Source organism: Panthera onca, chromosome C1, assembly GCF_046562875.1.
Source record: "Panthera onca isolate mPanOnc1 chromosome C1, mPanOnc1 haplotype 2, whole genome shotgun sequence".
NCBI lineage: Eukaryota > Metazoa > Chordata > Mammalia > Carnivora > Felidae > Panthera > Panthera onca.
In genome coordinates, this window is record NC_138346.1 from 191,003,135 (window position 1) to 191,020,070 (window position 16,936).

The 16,936-nt window shown below is 48.8% G+C and overlaps 1 protein-coding gene and 1 non-coding gene across 8 annotated transcripts; both read left to right on the forward strand.

Annotated features, from left to right (window-relative positions):
* The first annotated feature begins 1,181 nt into the window (after positions 1–1,181).
* On the forward strand, positions 1,182–16,893 carry PABPC4 (poly(A) binding protein cytoplasmic 4). 7 transcript variants are annotated; one of them, XM_060624441.3, is made up of 16 exons: positions 1,182–2,375; positions 5,120–5,313; positions 6,070–6,185; positions 7,437–7,576; positions 7,925–8,019; positions 8,687–8,824; positions 9,428–9,523; positions 11,516–11,788; positions 12,132–12,219; positions 12,363–12,482; positions 12,987–13,073; positions 13,168–13,295; positions 14,670–14,763; positions 15,134–15,264; positions 15,485–15,544; positions 16,585–16,893. In XM_060624441.3, the coding sequence occupies exons 1-16, from the start codon at positions 2,183–2,185 to the stop codon at positions 16,600–16,602; spliced, it is 1,971 nt and encodes a 656-aa protein (XP_060480424.1). In that variant the 5' UTR covers positions 1,182–2,182; the 3' UTR covers positions 16,603–16,893. The 7 variants fall into 7 exon arrangements, with proteins under 7 accessions (XP_060480424.1, XP_060480428.1, XP_060480425.1 ...); XM_060624445.3 differs by having other exon boundaries at positions 12,132–12,204; positions 12,363–12,434; positions 15,485–15,587; XM_060624442.3 differs by having other exon boundaries at positions 1,183–2,375; positions 12,132–12,204; positions 15,485–15,587.
* LOC132674104 (small nucleolar RNA SNORA55) lies at positions 9,785–9,919 on the forward strand. Its single transcript, XR_009608415.1, has one exon. It is a non-coding gene; the product is annotated as a small nucleolar RNA SNORA55 (small nucleolar RNA).
* Positions 16,894–16,936: the final 43 nt, after the last annotated feature.

Below are 16,936 nucleotides of genomic sequence, written 5' to 3' on the forward strand. Positions count from 1 at the left end.
CTGCCTTGTCTACCATGGTATATGCACCTATATCTGATGTTGGCAAAGAATAGCCCCAATTAACCACTGCTTTGGATGAATGTATATACAAATATGTGTATTTCTTCATTGCTTTACTTAAATCAGTGATTTTCAATGGGAGTGTCTGTGGACCCTTTGTTAATTTCTGGATTCGTTTGTCACAGCGATGAGAAGGGTGGTTCCTGGCATTTTTGGCAGAAGGGATGTTGTATATCCTGCAACACATGGGACAGTCCCACATAATGTAGACTCGTCCCATATACCACACGACTTTCAAATGACCTACTAGATTCTCGCGTGGATGAAAAGACTTTTTATAACTGTTGAAGTCTACACTGGATTCCTTTTTATGTGGAAACAAAGTATTTTTTATTTTTAAAATTTTTACTGAAGGGTAGTTGACATATTAGTTTCAGGTGCACAGCACAGTGATTCAACAATTATATATGGTATGAAATGCTCACCACTGTACATGTAGTTACCCTCTGTCACTGTACAAAGTTATTACAATATTATTGACGGTATTTCCTACGCTGTACATTTCATTCTCGTGATTTATTTCGTAACTGGAGGTTTGTACCTCTAAATTCCCTTTACCCATTTCAAATCTATTCCCCTCTCTGCCCCCGCCCAAACAGAAATATTTTTGCGCCCTTAAATGTCAACTAAATTTCCAGGAATGCCACCACCATGTAAATAGAGGGATGATTGCATTTTGTTCCTTGGAAGCTTTCCCAACACTTAATCCCATCACCCATGGGTATTACTGCAGATGTGGCTGTCGGGTTCTCGGTACCTCTCCCTCTAGGTCCTAGTATTCTGAAAACATCAGAATGTCTTCTGTATTTGCACCCAAACATTTACATAATGAACCACTTATTATATAATTATACTTATTTCATGTCAGCTTTATTTTACAATAAGCAACACGCGGATCCTAGACGTTACGTGTGTGGGTGGGTTGAAGGCGGTCTATCTATTCCCGGAGGGGCAGGTGGTGTATACAGTGGCACCGTCAGGAAAGCCGCCCTTGGGTCCGGCGGAAACCCCAGCGGAACGGTCCTCCGCGCGCCAGGGGTCGCTGTGGCGCCGCGCGGCCGCGCCGGGTCGCTCTCGCGTGGCCGCCCCGCCTCGGGCCCCCGGGCCGAGTGGGCGGGCACGACTGCGCCCAGGTCGCGAGGCGCCCTTCGACCAGCAGCGCCCGGGGCGGGCGGGTATAAATGGAGCGGTGGCTCCCCCGGCCGCCTCTCTCCGCCCCGGGTCGCCGCAGCCTCTGCCGCTTTCAGGCCCAGCAGCCTGAAGGAAAAACAGGAAAAGAGTAAAAAAAAAAACGAAAACGCTTTAAAATCTAAAAAAAAAAAAAAAAAAAAAAGAAGGGAGAGAGAGAGAGAAAGAAAAAGCGCATCCTCCTCGGAGAACCCGCGGGGAAGTCACTTCTGCACGCTTCCGGCCTGCCCGCGCCCGCCGCCGCCGCACCTTGGCGTCCGTCGGTCCGGTGGTGAGCCGCCCGCCCGCGTCCACGCGCCTCCGCTCCGGCCGCCCCCGCGCCGCGTGGCAGCCCCGCGCCCGCCGCCCTCGCCCCCAGCGCGCCGGCCCCGGGCGCACCACGTGTCCGCGCTGCCCTTCGCCGGCCCGGCGTGGGAGGCGGCTGCGCGCCCGGCCCCCGGGGCTTGCCGAGTCGGCACCGACCAAGATTTGGTTTCCCTCTTCTCCTGGCTGCTGTAATCTTAAACCGCCGGGAGCCCGAGGCCTATATTTATAGAGAAACGCGTGTCCTGGAGGCCCCCGTGGGCACCATTTGGTCGCCTCTTGAAGAATTTTTATAATTTGGAGGGGAGTCCCCGTTTTAATACATTATTATTTTTTTTCTTTTTTGAAATTTGGAGCTTCAGACTACGACAGCTGCAAATTACAAACTCCCAGGGAGGGCCATATTGTTTTTGAGAGCCTTTTGTCTGCGGTTTTGCAGTCTCAAACGAGCTGTCCCTGAACTCCTCCTTCCGGTCCTCCGTGTCTCTGAGCTACTCCGGCGTCTCTTAGCTTCAGTCTGCCACCTGTGAGCCGCGGCGCGGGCCACGGCTCCGAGAAGAGCCCCTTTTGTCCTGTGTGGTCCCTATAAGAAGTTCTCCTGGCGGGGCTCGGGGTGGTGGGGGCTGGGGAGATGAACGCTGCGGCCAGCAGCTACCCCATGGCCTCCCTCTACGTGGGTGACCTGCACTCGGACGTCACCGAGGCCATGCTGTACGAAAAGTTCAGTCCTGCGGGGCCTGTGCTGTCCATCCGGGTCTGCCGCGATATGATCACCCGCCGCTCCCTGGGTTATGCCTACGTCAACTTCCAGCAGCCGGCTGACGGTGAGTAGACGCTATATCCACAAATTCGTGAGATCCTAGGGGACCCTAGGAGTCTACCCCATGGAGGTGGGGAGCACAGGATGCAGGGGTTGAGAATGAGGATCCTGGCATCAGGTGACCAGAGTTTCAATCTCGCTTCCACTGCTTGCTAACTGGGTGACCTTGGGCTAATCAGTGGTGGCGGTGGGGTTGGAACCCAAGGAGACTGTAAAACGGGATTTGGAGGAAGTCACTGTCATTCCATTGTGTGCATGGTCCTGCTTTAGTGGGAACCTTGTCTGGTCAGTGAGTATGGGCTCCTGCCCCTCACAGGCCTGCCAAAAAGGCAGAACATCTGAAACACAATTCCTGCCAGAATTTTAGGTTCTAAAGCTGCTGCCAGCTCCCCTACTTTGACCCTGGACTGAGTCTGTCTGATTTTGTGCTGTTAAGGGGTCTTTCAGGGAAGGTAGGAAGCAGTGAGAACAATTCTGTTGGTTTTACTTGAGCAGGGACTTGTATTGGCGCCACCAGCTCCCGGGTCTCGGGCTTTGCTCCCGGGGTGGATGGGTCCTTTACTCTCTGGACAAAGCCCTGAAGTGTGGAGAAAGGGTAGCCAGGTAGTCTGGGGAAACACTGTGGAAACTGACTGGGCTGGTGGGGATTATCGCCTCACCTGTGAACAGTGCCTTACCCTTGTCTAAACCGTTTTCCTTCATCCCATTTGAAGAAAATGGGACTCCAGAGAGGGCAAAGGGACTGCAGGAGGTGGGAGGCTCAGCTGGGACTGCCAGTGCAGTGCCCCGCCAGCCCAGACTGGGCCCTTGCTTGGAACAGTGAAGGTATGCTGCAGGCGTGGCCGGAGGGAGGCCAGAGGAAACCTAATCAGGGGCTGCACGTGACTTCAGATTAAAAGGGAACAACTGTAGACACCATTACTGGGGGAAACAAGCCATTCTGTGGCAAAGGATCTCTGGGTCCCTATTTTTGTCCACACTTTGTTCACTGTCCATGAAACAGAGAGAATGTCACTTGCCCGAGCTGCAGCTGAGACCAGAGAGTTGGACTTGTTGAGAGACAAGAGGCACTGATACCATCAATTCTGTGTGCTCTGAGTTGTGTCTGGCCAGAGGGAGGGCACAAAGGTGGCCAAGTGTGGCCTTTTTAGGGGGAGTGGTGGATACATTGGCAGTTGCCTGCCTTTTTGACACTTTCTGAACAAAAGTCCTGTCACTTAGAGATAGTAGCAGAAGCCATTGGTCAGTGTGTCTGCCAACACATGCCTCTGCAGGACCTCTCCCTGCTATAAATAAGTGCAGCCAGATTTGTTAGGCTAAGCCGACTTGCCTTCTGCAGCACTGTCTGCAAAGACACTGAGGAGCTGTGTTGAAATGGCTTCTTTGCTGCTAATCAGTCAGACACAGTTTGGGGTCCTGGGCTGTGCATCGCAGAGAGCCATCACAAGTGACTGCTTCTGTGCCTGGACTTTTCCTGAGTTGGAGCTGCCCAGTCTCCCCTTTCTCTGACCTCTTTCCTTCCCATAGTCAATGAGGCCACCTGAGAAGGTGGGAAGGGTGGTTGGAAAGGGGTGAAAAGGAGATACTCCCTTGGCTGACTGGACAGCTGAGCTTGTGGAGAGGCAGGGTTAGGGAATTTTGTCCCTGTTATAAGTGAGGTGGTTCCTTGAGACAGGAGAACTACCCCCCCCTGCAGTCTGTTCATGGAGGAGATTCTGGGGGTTTCATCGCGTAAGTCAGGAAAAGTGGCCACCAGCTCTGGGAACTTGTCGCCAATAAGAGAAGCGTTCCTGCTGACAGGTGATGGTACGTTTTAGCTTCTGGTCCTTTTTGGTACACACATGGGTTTGTTGGGAAGCCAAGGAAGCATCCCAAAGCAGTGGATGGAAAACTTGGCTGAGCACCAGGGCATTTGAAGTCCGGAATTCCACAGAACTCAGATTAAGACTTCACAAGGCCCTGAAACCACTAGGTGCAGAGTCTACTGCACTGTGTGCTTAGGCAGAAAGATGCGGTTTCATCTTTATCATCCTGATAATAAAAATATTTCCATGTGTGACCATTGGTATTTATCATTTTGAGGCCTTTCGAATCTGTTTCTGTTCTCAGAAATTGAAAATACAAGAAAGTGGGCTGAAGATACAAGAAACGGATAGCGCTATCTCCCCAGTCAGTTGTTCCCAGGTTTTGTTCTGTCACTTGTTTCCTAGACAGATTGTAGACTAAATGACAGCTCGTTGGTAATTTGATGCAATATCTAACTGAAAAATAATCAGAAAATCTAGTATTAGTTTCTTACTAGTTAGCTGCATGGTTTAGCCATCCTGGACATAAGTTTGCTCATTTTAAGAAATAGATAATATCACAACTGTTCCACCTGTGTCACCATGGGTGGTCAGCAGCAAATCTTTATAACTGATAGAGCTCGGTCAAATGTTTGGAATTATGACTTGATATTGGTGCCAAAAGGCCATTTAGATGCTCTCGCCTACCCCTTTTACACAACAAGGGTGCAGGTCCAGAGGGCTGGAGACTTGTGCCAGGAAGTGGGAGCAACTGGCCAGAACGTCTACCCTCACTGACAACGCAGACTGGAGGGATCTGATGCCTTTTAATTTTAATAGAGTTGCCTTTTATCGCAGTGATTACCTTGAAAAGTCTTGGAGTCCTCTGTTCCTGGGATGGTGGCAGTTGTCTGCACGGAGTGATGCTTTATATCCTTGACCGAAATATGTTTCTCTCTTGCAGCTGAGCGGGCCTTGGATACCATGAACTTTGATGTGATTAAGGGAAAGCCAATCCGTATCATGTGGTCTCAGAGGGATCCCTCTTTGAGAAAATCTGGTGTGGGAAATGTCTTCATCAAGAATCTGGACAAATCTATAGATAACAAGGCACTTTATGATACTTTTTCTGCTTTTGGAAACATTCTGTCTTGCAAGGTAAGCATTGATTAAATGATTTCAGTAGAATAATCATTGACTCATGAAAACAAGATAAATACCAAATGGGGAGCAGCCTTGGAATTGGACGATGGGATATGGTAATTGGCTGGAAATGGCTCCAAAGGCTAAAAGTTCCCTGTAGATAATCTTGTGTCACAATCCAGTATAACCAGCAGGTGCTTTTGTTTCTCTGTTTATTCTTCCCTCTGTCTGAAATATCCTTTCTGTTTTCTACCTTTGGAGGGCATTGAAGAGTTTATCTTTTCTGGGGGGAGAAGTAGAGCAGTGCCTCTGGTCTCCAGGCAGCTATACTTAGTCATCTCAGAAGTATAAATTCATCCTCTTCCTTCCTTCCCTTTGCACCTGTTTATGTGGAGAATTTAGTACAACTGGTGTGGTGGTGGTATCTGACTCCCTACTAGACTGAAATTGTATTGTGGGCTTGGCCAGTGATCACTTTTTCTGCGGCACGGTGGTTTTGCACCCAGATCTCAATGTTTTTTTAATGAAATAAAACATTTGGACTGAAAGCAGCCCAATAGTGGCTGCCATTTGTAAATGGAACATCACTAGGTGCCTTGTAGTGTGCTCACTATTAGGAAAAACCTTATCTGCTGGAGTCTCCTATCTTTTGACAATGGATGGGCTAGCGGCCTCTCAGACACAGGAGACTCTGAGGAGAAGGCCATGTGGTTGACAAATACCTGGAGATGCCGGTGGTGCTAAAGTGGCCCCCCCCCTTGTCTTTGACAGGTGGTGTGTGATGAGAACGGCTCTAAGGGTTATGCCTTTGTCCACTTCGAGACCCAAGAGGCTGCTGACAAGGCCATCGAGAAGATGAACGGCATGCTCCTCAATGACCGCAAAGTGTGAGTGTCCCAGTCCGGAGCAACAGCCATCGCATGAGCCAGCCGTGGCCCCACCTCGGTATTAACTGGCACACACAAGGCGGCTACTGGTTCTCTCGGCCCAAGTGTGGCCTGCTCCTACCTCTCCACTCCAGGGCTGGTGAGTCTCCCTGCCCGAGCCGTGGCAGCCCTTTTGACTCGCCAAGGTGGGCTTCCTGCCCAAGCCATGGCCTGCCTGCCGCCTCTCCCTTAAAAGCATCATTCGTCCGTGGGTTTTATGAGCATCGGCAACTGGGGCTTGCTAGAAGGCAGCTCTGAGCCCTTTCTGAGCAGGGGTCTTGGCCAGCGGCAGAGTGGAGAGGGCCCTGGACTGACCAGGAGCTGTGTACTAGCCATGTGACCTTGGTCTTCCTGTGATTCAGGTCTGTCCGTGGGGTCATTTGCTAGGAGTTGATGCCAAATTGTCCCCAGATCTCCACTTGGCTAACTTATGACTCAGTGGCCTTCTCATACAAGGCTGGCTCCACAGTAATGCTTAATTTGGTTATAATGAAAAAAATCTCTGATTGCAGAAGACGCTGTTAATAGTAGACCTTCTCGCTTTGGTATGGTTATTGCAGAATGGGGACAAGAGAGTCTTAAGCTAAGCCATTCAGGGAGAGAGAAGGGACAATAAGTCTTGGCTATAACAAGCAAAAATCATTTCTGTCCTTTGTGTTGAACAGACTAGGGGATGGATTGCATTGATAATGTGTATGTGGCCAATGGTCAAGTCTTCCAAAGGTATCACTGGAAAGAGATCTAAAGATTTTCAGTGTGTGGATACATTTTCCCATTAAGTGCAAACACCAGATTGTGCGAAGTGCAAAAGCAAAGGCTACCTCATAGTTCACTCTAGCAATCTCACCCCTAGGATTAACCACTGTTAACAGTTTGGTTTGTATCCTTCCAGACCTTTTCTATGCATTTACATAGATGCACAGAAATGAACGTTTTAATAATGGTCACCAGGTTTCTTCATGAAGGCAGTGTGATGTGGTAGGAGTAGCCCTGGTCTGAGCCAGGAGTCCTGGGACTGATCCTTGCAGGACAGTCCTGCCTCTCTCTTTCTGCTGGGGAGTTGGGGCATCTCTGAGCTTGCTCTCTTGGTGGTTGGATGGGGACTTGTGTGTTTTAACCTCTCCTGTCAGTCTTTAACCTGTATTCCTTTGGGCCCCTGGAATCCTGATTTGTTCTTCTGGGTAGTCACTGTTTTCTATGATTTCTTTTTAGGTTTGTGGGCAGATTCAAGTCTCGAAAAGAGCGGGAAGCCGAGCTTGGAGCCAAAGCCAAGGAGTTCACCAATGTTTATATCAAAAACTTTGGGGAAGAGGTGGATGATGAGAGCCTGAAAGAGCTGTTTAGTCAGTTTGGTAAGTTGGGCTTCTTTGCCCCATGTGCCCCCTTCCATAGTTCACCAGACCTAAAACGTGTGGATCTTAGTTGTTTAAGAGACAAGGCACCTAGGCCCAGAAGTAAACTACCTTGTGTGACAGGGTCACAGAGTAGATAGGAATAGACTCTTGGCTTTATCCTACCTTGTCCCAGCCCCAGGGCCTTTCCAGTAGCTTGGTCAGAACTAGAAGACCAGGCACCGCACCTCTTTCTGGACCCCATCTGGGTTCAGCAAGAATTGGCTTCATTTGGACACTTACAGAAGCCTTCTCTCCTTGAGCTGCAGTAGAGACGGTGTTACTAATAGTTCTGTCCTTTGGTAATAGGTAAGACCCTAAGTGTCAAGGTGATGAGAGATCCCAGTGGGAAATCCAAAGGCTTTGGCTTTGTGAGTTACGAAAAACACGAGGATGCCAATAAGGTGAGAGTACCACGAGGGTCGGGGAGAAATTTTCAGGAAGTGGCCCCTGAGTGTGGTCAGGCCTGGCTGGTAAATAGAGTAGAACTGGAATTGCCCGGGTATCGTAGTGATGCAGTTACTGGCCTGAGGGACTTCACGTGGTAATACATCATTTACCTGTTCCCAAAGCACCGGGCATGTAGCTTGTCACCTCAGCTGTTCAGCCCTGTAGGTTGAAAGAGTAGGATGGATGTTTGCTTCCATTCATAGTGAGGGGACTCCGTCTTCCCTCAGGAGTTGCTGACTTGATAACAGGGCAGCAGCTATTTTTGTAGATAAAGCATGGTGTTGGCCCTTGACATACATCACTCACTGCCCACAAGAGAACCTGAGAGACTTAGCTACAGCCAGATTATCAGCCTTGGCTCATGTCTGCCATGCTTGTATTTATAAAACTACCATTTATTTTCCTGTATCATATGGGCCAATAATCCATTTAAGTAGTAACCCCCTTTTACTCATGAGGAAGTTTGGATTTGCTTAGCTGGCTTCAGAAATGGAATTGAACTAGTTTTTAACCCTGTAGGAAAGATTTCCTTCTCTCCAAATGTTTGGTGGGACTTTGAGGCCTCCAGGGTAAGGGCCCAGCCTCTACGTCTTGGTTTTAAGACCTGTGTTTCCTCTTTAGGCCGTGGAAGAGATGAATGGAAAAGAAATCAGTGGGAAAGTCATTTTTGTAGGCCGCGCACAGAAGAAAGTGGAACGGCAGGCCGAGTTAAAGCGGAAATTTGAACAGCTGAAGCAAGAGAGAATTAGTCGGTATCAGGTGAGAGGTGGTCTCAGCACAGCCTCCCCACTGAGGGTTTACTGTGCAGTCCCGACAAGAGCGCCTTTCTGTTTATCAGCCTTTCTCTTTGGGAACTGGGAAACTGCCTCTTCCTCTCCTTTCTCCCAAGATCCCCAGGTTTGGAAGGATATACTTACCAGATACAGCAGTGATTCTAGAACAAGGGCAAAAGAGATTGATGTATTATTTAGGGACTCACTCCCGGAAGCCTCAGTCTATTGTTCTTAGTCATGTGGGTTCTTTTTACTTAAATGATTGCCTTTTGTTGGAATGGTGGCAAGAGCCTTGCTGGGGACAATGGTCAGAGCATTCCAAACCCTCATTGAGGGTCCCTTCAGAAACTACGGCAGGAGTCTCAACCCTGAGCCTGCATCAGAGTCCCCTTTAGGGCTTGTGAAAGCATGGCTTTCTGAGCCCCAGAATTTCTGATTCAGTAGATTGGGTCCTGGTCTGAGAATTTGCTTTTCTAAGAAGTGTCCAAGGAGGTGGTTGCTGCTGGTCTGGGGACCACATTTTGAGAACCAGTGTCTCAGGGCATCTATAGGGTACAGATGCGCATTAACTGTGGCCCCTCTGCTTCAGGGAGTGAATCTCTACATTAAGAACTTGGATGACACCATTGATGATGAGAAGTTAAGAAAAGAGTTTTCTCCTTTTGGATCAATCACCAGCGCTAAGGTATTTTATACTGTGGTTTGGAGATCGAAAGTAGAAACTGTAATTTTTTTTTATTTCATTGAAGGAGTGGAATCTAAATTGTGTTCGTTGCTGAAAATAGCTATCACATTCATCTAGCATAATTCCTCCTGGCCTCCAATATTACGCATCTGAGTATGTGCTCTGGAGAATGGAATTTCATTAGGTTAAATGGCACCATCTCTCCCAGGCACTGAGGTATGGAGGTGAATCTGAGCAGTCCCTCCTGCCAACCCCCCTCAAGCACCTGAATCTTTCCCATTCTTTGCTGCTTTGTGCTGGTGTGGGGACAGATGGTGCAACAGTATGAGCAGAGGAAATCCAGACGGGTTGTTTTCCATTTGTCTTGGGGCCTGTCTCTACAACTCTGCCACACACTTTGTCCTTGAATGAAGGTGTTTTGAGGACTTGGGAGCTGGGGTTAGGAACTTCTGTCCTGGCCTTATAAAGGCTAAAGGCACACAAAGAGGAGTGGAAAGATGACTCTTCCACATTTTGCCATGTGTGTCGTCTGCTTGGTGTTCTTTGATAGTCCTATCAACTGATACAGCAGGGTGAGTGCGTATGAACCCCCTTGTGGAGATAAGGAATTGGAGTCCTTGAGCAGGAGTACACTGGTTAGAGGATGGTGTGCCGCACGTCCTTGGTCCGTGGCGGGGGGGGGGGGGGGGAGCGTGGGGGGGGTGATGGGAGTGGATGCCGTGTGAAAGTTTTGGGTTGTAGCCTTGAGGCACATGCTGTTCCTGCTCAGCAGAGGTGCAGCAGGTGTCAGAGTCTTTTCAGGGATGAGAAAGAGGCCAAGTGGTCTGGTAAAAAGACTTTGGTGTGACCCTGTCTTGGCCCTTAGTTTAAGTCGTGCACAACCTGGGAGCGTTGTCAAAGGAACATTATCAGTTGTAGCAGAGTTGACCAGAGGCCACCCTGTCGGGTTCCTTGTTTCCTTGGCCCTTCCCTCTTATCACTTCCTTCACTGGCCTTCCATCAGTGTGAAGAATGATGGTCTCTCCTTGCTTATCAGCACAGTGCTTAAGTTGGCAGGAAAAGAACAAAAGAACCAGGTCTTTCAAGTTTCACAGCCCCTATTTTCAAGATCAAGGTGTCATGTTTTCATACACCGTGTTGGCCCATCTCATTGGTAGAAAGATATTGGGTTGATATACATCCTTACTCTCATGTCCTCCACCTCAGGAGGCTGTCCAGGCAGCGAGCTAAGACACAAAATGGTGCCAAGCATACCTCGTCCTGTTGCTACCGGTTATTTCTGAGGATGTAGACCAGGGAAAGCAATAAGTCACCTTCTCAGGTGAGGATAAAGAGCTATCCATGAATGACTAGCTGTATGTGGGAAGAGAACCAGTAGACATGTGGTTTTGTGGTAGTTTGCCTTAGAGGTCATCCTGGACATTGAGGCTCACAGAGGGCAAGTAAATGTTAAGGTCACGCAGCTTAGAGATTAGAGTTGGGACGAGAATCCCAGCTGTCTCTCCCAGCTGGCCATCTTTCTGCTGTTGGATTAATGGTGGTGGTCATTGGTTTTGTAACTCCTGCCCGCATGTGGTAATTCAAAACCATATCCTAACCTTGATAAGCAATGATTAAGGTTTTGTGCACCAAGGTCTTGAGCAGATGAGTTCTGCAAGTAAATAGCTTGACACTGCCCAGATTTCTAGTGGGTAGCCAAAGGTAGCTATGCTTCAGGTATCAGGAAACATCTTTTGCGTTCCTGGTTTAACCATTAGCTATGTCATAGTGTTTGGAAACTTTAGGATCACCCGGAGATCTAACAAAGTGAAAATGCCTAGGTCCTGTCCTTAGAGGTTGTGACTTAATTGGCCTGTGGGACATCCTGGCACAAGGCTGAGAACCCTTATCCTACACTTGGGGACTCTTGCGGCAGGACCCAGGGTTTTTGACTCTTAATAGCTGTCCCCCAACATAGAACACTTTTTCCTTAAGTAGCTGGTCCCTTTGTAGGTAATGTTGGAGGATGGGAGAAGCAAAGGGTTTGGCTTTGTCTGCTTCTCATCTCCTGAAGAGGCGACCAAAGCGGTCACTGAGATGAATGGACGCATCGTGGGCTCCAAGCCGCTGTACGTCGCCCTGGCCCAGAGAAAGGAAGAGAGAAAGGCTCACCTGACCAACCAGTATATGCAGCGGGTGGCTGGAATGAGAGCACTTCCTGCCAATGCCATCTTAAATCAGTTCCAGCCTGCAGCTGGTGGCTACTTTGTGCCAGCAGTTCCACAGGTGGGTCTGCTTGTGTTCATGGATCTTTGGAACCTGCCCCCTGACAACTGCTCCGGCAGCCTGTGGTGGTGGGGGAGAGGGGTTTTGGATATTGGAGTTCAGACTGTTGGAGTTAGGACCCATGAAAATGAAGATATTTCTCTTCTCCCTCCCTCTTCCTTCCCTGCCCCCCACAGAGTTAAAAGAAAAGAATCCCCATTAACTGGCCTTGCGGCTGCCGCCCCCCACCCCCGCCTTTGAGTAGAGTTTCTGCTTAATTAGCCTTGGGCCTGGCAGTAGGATGAGATCTTTCATGTGGATTCAGGCCCTTCAAATAAAAGGGCTCGGATGCTCTTTCTTGCAGGCTCAGGGAAGACCTCCGTATTACACACCTAACCAGTTAGCACAGATGAGGCCTAATCCACGCTGGCAGCAAGGTGGGAGACCTCAAGGTAGGTGGTGGGGAACGGTGACTTGGTCACCCAGGATAAACGTATTCTGGTCTCCCCGCCTCTCCTCCTTGCCCCCTCTGAGGCACAGCCTAGGTTGTGGTCCATATGCTTGATTGGTGATGCACAGTTTTTGTCTTCACCAGGCTTCCAAGGAATGCCAAGTGCTATACGCCAGTCTGGGCCTCGTCCAGCTCTTCGCCATCTGGCTCCAACTGGTAATGCTCCGGCCTCTCGTGGCCTCCCTACTACTGCTCAGAGAGTCGGTGAGCAAACTGGCTTTGAGAAGCGTGGCCTGGGGAGGAGGGAGTCAGGTTGACTAGCTTCTGCCCAGAGTTGGTCACTTCGTTGGGCTCATGTTCCAGTTCTGGTTCTGTAATCTTAGCTGTGTGCTCTGGTTGGTACTTAAAGAGCAGAGAAACCATGGGAGTTCTTGGGCTATGTCGGTGACTTAAGATTTTTTTTGCTCATTGGTGACTCATGCGAAAAAGGTTAATTATAGATGCTTGTTAGCTGGATGACTACAGAGGCAGCCTATTCTTTTGGGTGGGGTTGGGAGATTGAAGGAAACTGTTGTTTACAGAATGTGTCCTGTATTCCAAGAGGCGGGAAGAGTTGTATGTTATCTGTTGGCTGTTCCTCGAAAGTAGCAGTAGTGGCTCCACGTGTGATGTGTTGTGTGAACATGCTTTGGAATTGCTCCTTCCGTGGGACGTGGCCAGTTGGACCTCTGCTGCCGACACTGATGTGCATTTGCTGGTCTGTTGTAGGGTCTGAGTGCCCGGACCGCTTGGCTATGGACTTTGGTGGGGCTGGTGCCGCCCAGCAAGGGCTGACTGACAGCTGCCAGTCTGGAGGTGGTATTGGATGCACACAGAATGGGGAAAGATGGGATTTGACGGGTCTTTGCCCAGACTGATTGGCTTTAATTTTACTTATTCTTTTCCTAAGGTGTTCCCACAGCTGTGCAGACCTTAGCACCTCGTGCTGCTGTTGCTGCTGCTGCTCCTCGGGCTGTCGCACCTTATAAATACGCTTCCAGTGTCCGCAGCCCTCACCCTGCCATCCAGCCTCTGCAGGTGAGGTCTACCAAACGGAATGCTGAAAGGATCTGCCCTGTTTGCATTTGATTGAAAAGATGTCTTTGCTTTGATTCCTTCAACAGCCATTAATGCCTGCTCTGTGTCAGGGTGTTGTGTTTTCTATGATGACGCTGCCTTCTAGGGGCTTTCTTTACTGTGAGGGAAAGGGGCTGGAAAGCCTTCCCCCCCATAATAATTTACTTAGAAATGCCCCAGCCTCAGAAACAGCTGGTGCTTCTGCCTTCCTTTTTACAACATGTGTGCTCGCTTAGCTCTTTGAGCTTCTCATTTCCACTGGCTGAGTTGATGCTTAGCCTCTCTGTAAGATTGGTACATTAAGTCAGTAAAGAACTTCATTTTACAGATGAGACATTCAGTTTCAGAGATGTTAAGTTGGGGTTGGGGGATTAGACCCAGAACTCAGTAGTAATTTGCTTAGAGGAGCCACACTTAACACTTAGCCTTGTGACCCCTGAGCTGCCTGCTCCTACTTCATGCTCTCTAAATTGGAGATGCCTCAGAACTTTGCTTATGTAGCTTTTGCCTACAGGGCCCTACTTTTAGAGTTGTGACTGGCGTTGACAGTGTATGTTGGTAGTCCTTAAGCATTTAATAGAATAAAAACATTTGATATGGGGTTCCTGGGTGGCTCAGTCGGTTAAGTGTCCGACTTCGGCTCACGTCACAATCTCACGGTTCGTGGGTTTAAGCTCCACATCAGGCTCTCTGCTGTCAGCACAGAGCCTGCTTTGGATCCCCTCTCTCTGCCCCTTTCCTGATCACTCACACGTGCCCTCCCTTCCTTCCCCCCCCCCCTCCAAAAAAATAAGTAAACATCAAAAAAATTTGGTATAATAAAGTGATGTGGGATATAATTATAAATGGAATCACTTGATAATTGTTGAGCCTTGTAGGTTTATTTTCTTACTCATTTCCTTTCTCTTCTAATAGCATGCTGTTTCCTTTTTTTTGTTTTGTTTACTTTTGGGAGAGAGAGCACAAGCGGGGGAGGGACAGAGAGAGAGGGAGACACAGAATCCAAAACAAGCTCCAGGCTCTGAACTGTCAGCAAAGAGCCTGACACGGGGCTCAAACCCATGAACTGTGAGATTGTGACCTGAGCTTAAGTCAGACACTTAACTGTCAGGTGCCCTGCATGCTGTTTTCATTGTAGTTGGTTTTTGTTTATGCTGTGTACCCCTCTGTTGCTCATGTAACCCCTTCCTCCCCAAGACGGCGATTAGTTCCTTGGCAGCAAGGACATCCACCTCTATCTTTTTCACATAGTAGGCTTTGAGAGCGAATGGTCAGGCTCATGACCATCAAATGTCCTTTCCTTGATGCTAACCTTCTGCCTCTCCTGATTCCCAGGCACCCCAGCCTGCGGTCCATGTGCAGGGGCAGGAGCCCTTGACCGCCTCCATGTTGGCTGCAGCACCCCCCCAGGAACAGAAGCAGATGTTGGGTGAGTGACCCATGTGTTGGCAGAAGAGGGAGCCAGAACCTGGTACTAACCTGGATACCCGTGTCCATTCTTTACTGGGATTCAACCTGGTTTTTTTTTTTTGTTTTTTTTTTTTTTTAATTTTTTTTTCAACGTTTTTTATTTATTTTTGGGACAGAGAGAGACAGAGCATGAACGGGGGAGGGGCAGAGAGAGAGGGAGACACAGAATCGGAAACAGGCTCCAGGCTCCGAGCCATCAGCCCAGAGCCTGACGCGGGGCTCGAACTCACACACCGCGAGATCGTGACCTGGCTGAAGTCGGACGCTTAACCGACTGCGCCACCCAGGCGCCCCTCAACCTGGTTTTTAATTAAATATTCTTCCCCCAGGAGAACGTTTATTCCCACTCATCCAAACCATGCATTCAAACCTGGCTGGAAAAATCACAGGAATGCTGCTGGAGATTGACAACTCTGAGCTGCTGCACATGCTGGAGTCCCCTGAGTCTCTCCGCTCCAAGGTGAGCTGGTTTCCAGACCCTTCGGCTTTCACTTGCTCCGCCTGGGAGGACAAGGGGTGGCCTTGGCATCCTGGTTCAGCAGAGAGACGGAAGGCTGCTTGTGGGGTGGGTATTGGGAAGAGCAGGCAGCACCAGGAGACCCTACTACTGGATCTGGGCACCAGGGAGGGGTGGAGGGCCTCTCCTCAGATGTCACTGACCACCTGGAGATTCCTCACAGGTGGATGAAGCTGTGGCGGTTCTACAGGCTCATCATGCCAAGAAAGAAGCTGCCCAGAAGGTGGGCGCTGTTGCTGCTGCTACCTCTTAGACAAGGAAAAACCGTATGTTTGGCTGTTTTTGTTTTTTGCAATGGTTTTGACTTGTGAAGATCATCCTAAAAGATTAGGGGCAGCATATAGAGCCATGTTTCTGCTATTTAACCTGATAACTTGGGCAGGCTGTCACCCGAGTATTTTCTATAATCTGAAGGAGTTAATTTGGAGAAAAGAGAGAACAGGTTGTAAATTATAAGGAGCAAACAGGGCAGTTTTCTCCATAAGGAGCACCTGGTTAGATCTTTTTCAAGAATGACTTTTTTGGTTTAGATGGATATACAAGGTGTTGTCATAATCTGATCCCACAGCCTCATTTCTATGAACATCTCCCTGGTTTGGCTTAAGGTTGGTGAGGTGAGCTTGCGTGTGAAGCCACTGCTTAGCTCTGAGAACACAACGGACACAGGCCCTGTGTAAGGTGGGAGAGGCAGACACACCTGACTACAGTTACAGGGTGTGGTTTTAGTCGATTCCTGGACCTGGAGGCCATGGCCCCCATCTGCAGAGTGAGTGAAGCTTAACTAGGACCTCTGACAAGGACTGGTGGGTGCCTCTCCTGGTGGAGGAAGGAGCGAACCAAATAGGCAGAGGCAAGGGAAAAGGGCATATGGTAAAGGCCTGAACACTTTTCATTGGGGATTTAAGCAAGTGAACCATCACTTTGGGTACAGGATGGCCAGGAAGGGTGTGGGGTGGGGCTGTATAGTAAGTACATAGCCTCAAAGTGGGTGACTCTCAGTCAGGGGTGCCTCTTTGAGAGGACATTTGCCAATGGAGACCTATTTTGGTTGTCATACCTGGAGATGTGTTACATCTAGTGGGTAGAGGCTAGGGATGCTGCTAAAACATCCTGCAATGCACAGGACAGTCCCAACACAATCGTCCATCCCACATGTCAGTAAGCACCGCTTTCTACAATACCTTCTATAAAGCCAGAGATTTCAGTGAATCTCTGCGCTTTTTCTGATTATGTATTTATTTGTGTTGGTGCTTTTCTTTTCAGGATTCAAAAGCCAAATAACCCCTCCTGGAATTCAGCTCAAGGTTTGAAGATTTCTAGCGTGTCCTATGGACCTCAACACCAAGAACCACAAATTGGAAATTTAATAGGTCATTTTGTATCAAAAGGTCAATTATGAAGCACCTAGAATTTTTCAATTAAAAGAATATATTCTCTGGGTTCTGCTATGGCCCAGACAGTGTTAACTTTTTTTTTTCTATTGTGGGTTTTGATTTTTTTCCCCCAGAAATTGGTTTTATTTGATGTACCCAAGTCTTAAGTTTCTCAATAAAGAAAAAAATCTCCATAAAACTGCCTGTCCTGTTTCACTCTGACCAGTTTTACCCTGTTAAAT